The 8752-nt window shown below is 31.7% G+C and overlaps 1 protein-coding gene and 1 long non-coding RNA gene across 2 annotated transcripts; one reads left to right on the top strand and one right to left on the bottom strand.

Annotated features, from left to right (window-relative positions):
* The first annotated feature begins 830 nt into the window (after positions 1 to 830).
* LOC124933726 lies at positions 831 to 1745 on the top strand. Its single transcript, XR_007099035.1, has 2 exons — positions 831 to 1222; positions 1302 to 1745. It is a non-coding gene; the product is annotated as an uncharacterized LOC124933726 (long non-coding RNA).
* An 841-nt stretch (positions 1746 to 2586) lies between these two features.
* LOC124933723 (auxin-induced protein X15-like) lies at positions 2587 to 2919 on the bottom strand. Its single transcript, XM_047474162.1, has one exon. It carries the CDS (start codon positions 2893 to 2895, stop codon positions 2623 to 2625), a length of 273 nt encoding a protein of 90 aa, XP_047330118.1. The 5' UTR covers positions 2896 to 2919; the 3' UTR covers positions 2587 to 2622.
* Positions 2920 to 8752: the final 5833 nt, after the last annotated feature.

The raw sequence follows: 8752 nt of genomic DNA, 5'->3' as shown, positions 1-8752 counted from the left end.
TTGTTTTAATCGATCAATCTAAGGGATCTCCACGTTGATTCATAACTAGGTACTGGTTCATCATTCTTCTGTAATTTCTGTTTTAGCAGCTGTGAAACAATTTCAGTGTAACGATGTTAATTTGATGATTATGCATATTGCTGAAATTTTCTGAAATGAAAAATCTGAAATTATTGATTGAGTTTGATTCATAGCAGTAAATTATTGTTCTGTTCCTAAAATTTAGAACCATAGTAGCAACTAACAAGTATTTCTTAGTATAGGAATCAGAAAAATTGAGATGATCTTGTCTCGAGCGTGTTGATAATTTTATAAGTAGATTATTCTTCCTTTACTTATTAAGCTTGTTTAGATTGATTTGGATTAAACTTACTTGCAATTATCTGAAAATTGGCTATAGCTACAATGAGGAAAAACACTACATTTTTAACACCTAAATCTTCTGCATGAATCTATGTTAAATATAACCAAATCAGATGGAAGCAATTTTATTTTATTTACTTTTTTCTTTTGCTAATATACTTTGTTTCAGTTGTTGATATTGTTGTTCTCTTTCTTTTGTTCAAATTATACCGGTCTACATGGATTAGCAAGCATTCTTTCTTTTTGTCATTATGATTACGGTGCAGTTTGAACGATGAACTCTCTTATGAAACTGTTTTTCTTTGGTCAATAAACCTTAACTGCTCTGTACTATGACGAGATTAAGTAATAGTGTGATAAAACGACACCCATAAATACTGATGAATTTCTTTCTGTTTCATTTCCTTTAATGGAGCTACTTGCTACAAATGAGCAAAAATTGCATGTACAAAATGTAGGAAGAGAAGTTAGTTCTAAGGTCAAACAGAATGGAGTTTTCTCCAATTCCTAATGCCTATTTCTGTATGTATGCTCTTCTTTCTAACTAAGCATTGTTCACGTCAAGTTGTAGCAGATTGATGAAGGCTTCTTCTCTGCACGGAATAGTGAGGCCTCCCATTTGGTGATGGAACCCAAATTCTTCTTCAGCTTTCGTAAGGAGATTCTGGAACGATGGATTTTGCAGATATGATATCGGAATCACAAATCGCCTTTTCTGGCACTCCCCAACATAGACTGCAACATGTCCTTTAGGGACGCCGACTGCTTTTGAGACCGCTCGTGCCTTGGGAAGGATCTGCTTGAGGAATTGGATTGCCATGAGTGGCTATTTTTGATGGATACTCGGAGAAACTTGAAGGTAAAGATGTTAATTTATGAGATTTCTTGGATTGGAAAATGTTTGATAATTTGACAAATGTTTAGCTATGTATATATAGAGGATTGGAGAAAGAAGAAAGAAGAAGAGAACCCTACATGAACAACAACCAGAAATTAATTGGAAGGTAGAGATTGAAATAGAAGATATTCACAAGGTACTCACATGGCATTGTCTCCTTATTTAATTCCGTGTCTCATCTCTTCTAGTGGGTCTCTATCATAAATGAATGCCTTTATCATAATCATGTGTGGATGAGATGCGCTGGCTATTTGTATCTTCGCTCCAAATTCTTCTCTCCACTATTAAAGGAAACACATCATATGTCATTTGTTTAGCTAGAGCCAGAGAGGGCAAATGCAACACTTACTGAAGCATAGATAAAGACATAGCATGTGATGATTTTCTTCTTTGCTGGTAGCATTTCTTTCAATGTTGTGAACAGGCGGTCCTTCTAAGCCATGGCCCAGTTTAATGGAATGGAATGAAAGTTTAAGTTCTTATATATACAAGCAACCCATATGGCCTTAATAAAAATATTTGGATGATTCGCCAACCTTGCAGAGGCCAGACATGTTTGGGGCATCTAAATCTTGTCTATGATTTCAGTGTCCCTTAATCAATAGAAATTAGAAAGAATTATGTACCAACCTATAGTTAACATGGTGGATAGCCTCTAATGCGGTGATGGGAGAAAAATATGCTGTAAATGTGGGACATTCTCATAAAAGCAACTAACAGTAAACTTTCATAAATCTAGGCATACCCTTGTTGCCTTCCATTCATCATAGTAATCAAAAGATTACAGCAGGTGAAGATTAATTAAATTTTCGGAATCCAAAATCGAAATCAATTTTGTGAAATTTACAAGTACTACATTTTATTCTAGTCTCTTGCCGTTTAAATTCAGGAATCTGTTATACTTTTCCCTTTAGAAATAAAAATTAATTACCCAACTCATATTGTGGATTTCTCAAAATACATGTGATGCATGTTAAAGCATTTGTCGCAGATGAAACTTTCTCATTGAGGTTCCAAATTTGTTAATTGGACTTCCTTAGGTTTTTTGCAAATGTTTTCACCTGGTTAGATTGTTTATCTGTTAGGATTAAAGAAGGGATACGATTAATACTTGCCCGTTCTAACGGAAGCAAACACAATTCAGAAGTTCAAATGAATCCAAAAAAGTCTTTATGACCAACCAAGTAGAAGGAAATAAAAGTTAACAACTGTCATTTCACTTCATGCAAAAAAGAATGATACAAGTGTATTGGTATTGATTTCCCGTCATATGATTACATTTGAAAATTTCATATGAAAGAAAATCAAGACTCTGCAGCTGTGTAAGGGATGTTAGAAGTCTCTTTCATATCCTAAGCTTCTCATGAGCAATTCAAGCTGCATGTCATATGGATGAAGTATTCCTCTCTACAAGGGATGGTTAGACCACCCATTGGATGATCAAACCCAAATTCTTCTTCTGCCTTGCTTAGCAAATCTTGAAAAAGAGGATGGTTCAAATATGAAACGGGGACCACATAGCGTTTCCTTTCTGATTCTCCTACATAGACTGCAACATGGCCTTTGGGCACTATGGAGAGAGACCGCCTATTTGCTTGCTTGGCCTGAGCAATGATTGGCAAGCGGAAGCCCATGATCTGAACTTAGAGAATGCTTTCTTTCTTGAAAAGGACTGCTAGTGTTTAAAAGAAGGAAATGAGCTTTGATGCTTGGGTAATGTTGTTTGAAGATGTTTATATGCAAGTAGAGAGGTAATGTTATGGATTGCAAAGATCAGTTTCAATTATTGACAAACAATTTTTCAGATGCAGTGGGGCATATATCACATGGACTTGCCTATACAAATGAACATTGACAGTAGTTATAGGGTAGTTCCCTGACCTACAAACCAATTAGGCCTACATGTAAGTACTTGAAGTATTTGAATTATTGCATTTCTCATTCATATGAAAGAGATTAGTAATACTACATGCATTTGCCTGTGGCCCTCTAGGATTTGCATTTTCTGTTCTACATTTTTTTGCATATTTTTGGACTTATGCCATGATCAAAGAAAAATTATCCTTTTTGCTCTACATATGCTGAATTATTTGGAAGCCGTGTAATGCTGTGATCCTTGACATTCAAATTCTTAACTGATCAAATGTTGTTTCAAATTTACTTACCATGATGATGAATGGTTTAGTTTCGAGTGTATCTTCTTCTTCTGAAGTGTCCAGAAAAGAAATCGTAACTTGGATGTTTCTCGCATTAACGTTTATGGCTAGAAACCGTGATAGTGTTTTTCATGATTATCAGTGGAAGACTATGAAACTAAACTTATGCTTTACTCTGGACAATGACAGTTGCAATCTATAAGGAATGGAATTAAGTTATATTCCAATGAGATTGCAAATTGTATTTAAGGACAAATTTGAATTTGGAAGCTTACTCAAATTTATCATAGTTTATAACTTTCTATTTGTGTTTACATCTAGTGAAACTTAATGTTGCCTATTCTAAAGTTTCTTTTTGAAAGGGTGAAACATGACAATTAAGGGTGTCAAATATGTGACATTTCAAAATGATAATTGAGAATTTTTCTTATAGTTTATGGTAGCGTTTGTTATACTGTATTAGTTATATAAGTATTAATTGTAAGTGGTATAAGTTGTAAAGGAATATTAAGAGATATAAGTTATATATGTTATTTGTATTTGGTTGAAAGTATAAGAGAGTTATAAATTGTATAGATTTAATGATTTTGTGTTTGGTGGGTAGTATAAAAATGTTGTATAAAATGTAAAAGACAATTCTGCCCTTTATATTTATATAAATTTAATTTAATTGTTAAATTAATATTTACTTAATTTTAATTTTTTTTTATTATTTTTCTCTATTCATGTGTTTTTTTTTATTATTACTTGTAATTTGTACACACATTTTGTGTTATGTTATAAAATGTTGTTAACAAAAAGAGATCTTTGTTCATGTTAAATAATAAAACTTTGATTCTTACTTCCAATTATTTTATTTTTATATTGATTGGGAAATCTTATACTCTTTTATCTAATTTAAAAATTAAATTTCTTATCACAGTATTAAATAATGACTTTAATAATAAGTACTTCTTTTTTTTTACCTTATTTAAGAATATACTAGTTGTTAAAGAAAATAATTTACAACCAACTACTTATACTGTTCTGATAATTAATAAGATAATAATATAATTATATAGATTCAGACAAATATAATTATCAAAATTAAAATAACATATCAAATATGGATGTTCAAAGAAAAAATAATCAAAATAGAAAGATAAATATAAAAATATGACTTTTAAAGAAAAAATACATAATATAAAAATATGACTTTTAAAGAAAAAATACATAATCAAAATTTAAAAATAAATATGTAAATATATATTTTTTATATATGTTAATAACTAGGTACATGTACCTAATTTAAAGTATAAATTATATCACTTTTAAATACTGTTTATACAAAATAATAAATCAAACATCTAACTAAATTTACTATTAGTATTATAATCATATATCTACTGTTTATTACTACATAACAAACAATAATGTAAACAAGAAAATGTCTATATATGATGATAGAGTCTTTAAACATGAAAACTGTCAAATGTATAGTTATAATTTATATTTTATTTTGATAGATGTGTTAAAACAGGTTCATATCTAATTTTAATTTTAATTTAAACTAAAACTGAGGAAACGAGTTATTGTGCTCTACAACTAAACTACGAGTCCCGAGTCACGAGATTGATACATCAATTAATAAAAAACTAGAGATAGCCTTATTGGAGTCACAAAATTGATATTATTCTCTCTTTGTTTATTTTCTCAAATCTTAGAATCATTTTAATAAACTAGGAAGATCCCCGTGCGATGCACACGAATAAAAATATATTGTTACAACGTCCCGTGTTAATCAAATTTGGTGTTGAATTTAAAATATAAATTGTTATTAATCTAGTTGGTTAAAGAGTTGTACTTGTTTTGTTTAGGTTGCGAGTTCAAAACATACTTATGACATTTTTAATTTTATTTTTAACCGTTTTAAGTTTATGGCGGGTCAACCCAGAATCCGATCAAAATATTCATTTACTCTCACATATATATCCAAATTAACCACAGCTCTCGACCCGACAATCCGGACACTTTCAAAATTAAGCATCATTATATATATATATATATATATATATTAGTTAATTAAAAATATCTCGCGTACATTAAATTTGGTGTTGAATTTAAAATATAATGTGTTATTGGCCTAGTTGGTTAAAGAGTTGTATTTGTTTTGTTATGTTGCGATTTCGAAACATATCTATAGCATTTTAAATTTTATTTTTAACCGTTTTAAGTTTATGGGCGGGTGAACCTAGAATCCGACCCAAGTATCTATTTACTCTCACATATATATCCAAAATAACCACAGCTCTCGACTCGGCAATCCGAACACTTTCAAAATTAAGCATCATTATATATAGAGATTATTTAGTTTCTTGATAACAATATATTTACTCAGCTTTATATTCTAAAGGTTGTCATTTAACAATTCATTATTTTCTTTGTTAAAATAAATAAATTTTTATGTAGGTATGAAAAAGCAATAGTGTAAGCCTAAAAATCAGTTCGCATCAAATCTTTTGTTTTTTTTTTAACCGGATCTTTTGAATATGTTTTTCTATTTTAATTCGAGAATCGTCACCTAGTTTACTCTATAAGAAACTATGAAAGAATAGAGATTCTTTAAAGTTTTGTGTTTAATTACACGTGAAAAAAGCATCAACGTTATGTTTTACATGCCTATTTAAAATACGGCTGCTGCTAATTTTATAGGATAGATAATGAATTTACACTAAAATGATAATTTAAACATGTCATATCCTTCCAATATGTCATAACCTAATTCTATGCATTTCATGATAAAATAGGTATAACAATAATTAAGTAAACATGTACTCAGAGAGAGTAGAAAATAATCCAAACCTAAAACCATTTCAAATTTTGAAGTTAGTATATCAAATGGTCAAGAATATGATCAACTTGAAACCATTCCAAATTTTGAAGTTAATATATGGTCAAAAAAATTATAAGTATATGTAGATTTTTTTCATATTTGTATGAGTTTTTGTAAAATTCAAGTTATGAGCTCATAGGGGAAATTTAATGAATTGATCATAATAATGCACTCTTTTTGAGAAATTACCAGCGCCTCATAAATATTGCAAAAATATCACTTCAGCTTGTGTAACGATGAAAATACCCCATCGCCCTTTACGTCACACGATAGAACCCTAATTATTTATTATAAATTCTCAATTTTTTTTTCATTTATGTCTTCTTCGTTCTCTCTTTTCTCATTTCACCGCCTTCTCCCTAAATCCTAAGCGGCGATCAACCCTCGCGAATGACGAACGACAAACACAACGGCGAACGACGAACAAAACCTTGTGTAGATGATTTTCATTTGAATGCAATGAATCCTTATGGTCGTACAAATGTTGGTATTTCATGGAGTTGGCAGATGGTCATATTGTTGCACTTTGTAAGTTGTTGAGTGCAGATGATGAGGAGGTTGGATGCGGTCTCATTTTGATTCGAAGGCGGAGAAGTTAAATGCGGTCGCATGATAGTTGGTTGCTCTATGGCACGGTTGCAGCAGCATGGAAGGTAAAGAGGCGGCACAGTCGCGACAACATGGAAAGTGAAGAGGCGGCACAGTCGTGACACACGAAGCGTAGAAGGCGAAGAGGCAGCACGGTCACAACACGGTTGGTCGCATCTCACGATGGCACGGTCGCGACACGCTTATTTTAAGATCTGCTAGTTTTTTTTAATTCTTTTGAATATCTTTACAGTTATGCGGCCGCTTATTCTCGCGATGGCACAATTTGGAATCTCTTATGCATGCATCTTTTGGTAGATAAAGACAATATTTTCTTCTGGGTAGATCACAATGCCCAAAAATGTCAAAGTAGACCCATATCGCTCATTTCATATTTTTGAGTCAGGTCATCTTTAAACTCTTCGATCATTTTCTTATTGTTTCCAGTGAAAACCAAATCATCAACATATAGAGTGACTATAAGAATATTAATACCTTGTCTTTTGGCATACAAGGTTGTTTCACTTTTACTCCTTTCGAATCTTGTTCGGTTGAAATAATTGTTGATCTCACTATACCAAACGCGAGGAGATTGTTTTAGTCCATATAGCGCATTTTTGAGCTTGTAGACATTATCTTCTTTTCTTTTAAGAATGAAACATTGAGGTTGATCTACATACACTTCTTCTTTTAGTTTGCCATTGAGGAATTCTGACTTGACATTGAGCTAATAAAGCTTTCATCCTTTGCTGGCGGCGAATTCACTTTTAGCTCAGATTGTGTCTAGTCAAGCTACTAGGGAAAATGTCTTCCCGTAGTCAATTCCTGGTTGTTGAGAATAACCTTTCCAACGAGTCTTGCTTTATTATTTTAAATGGATACATTTGTGTTATGTTTGAATTTGTAGATTCATTTGACACCTATTACTTTTTTGTCGGTTGGCTTGTCAACAAACTTCCATGTTTGATTTTTTGTGATCACATTGATTTCTTCCTCCATTGCTTTTATCCACGTTTCTTCTTTGATTTCTTCTTCAAAATATTTGGGCTCAACTAAATAATAGTTGAATATAGCATATATATATATATATTGTCTATTGATATGTACCTCTTTGGGTTGAACTCGGGGATGAGGAGTTTAATGAAATTAGATCAATTGAGTTACGACTTTCTTCATTAAATTGATTTAAGCTCGGATCGGGTGTACTTGGCACTGATGAAATATGTTCATCATTGTTAGTGCTGATTAGAACGTTATTTTTCTCAATTGTGTTTTCTTCCCAATTCCACGAAGAATTTTCATCAACTTGAATATCTCGACTACTAATAACTTGACCTTCTTTTAGGCTAAACACTCTATAGACTTTTCTCATTGTACTATAGCCAACAAAATATATCTTTTGCTCGATTCGTCAAATTTACTTCGTTTCACTTTTTGAATCTGAGAATATCACATAATTTTGAATACCTTGAGATGGTTTACCGATGATTTTTTTACCACTCCATGCTTCAAACGGAGTCTTGTTTGGTATGGTTGTGGTTGGACATCGATTGGATAGGTAAAAGAAGGTGTAAACTACTTCATCCCATAAGGTTTTGATAACATTTCTTGTGAATCGTTGATTTTGTCATTTCAACGATCGTCTGATTTTTTCTCTCAGTAACACTATTTTGTTGAGGAGTGTACATTATTGTTAGTTGTTGTTCTACTCCTTCGTCTTCACAAAACTTGTGAAACTCCTTATAAATGTATTCATTGCCTCTATCACTTTGTTAAGGTTTTGATGAAGCATCCATTTTGTTTTTCAACTAGACTCTTGAATTTTTTAAATATCGTAAATATTTCAGACTTTTGTCTTGTGAAATAGACCCAAGT

This window comes from Impatiens glandulifera, chromosome 4 (assembly GCF_907164915.1).
Source record: "Impatiens glandulifera chromosome 4, dImpGla2.1, whole genome shotgun sequence".
Classification (NCBI taxonomy): Eukaryota; Viridiplantae; Streptophyta; class Magnoliopsida; order Ericales; family Balsaminaceae; genus Impatiens; species Impatiens glandulifera.
Note: the sequence above shows the minus strand (reverse complement) of the source record. Positions and strands in the feature narration are given on the sequence as shown.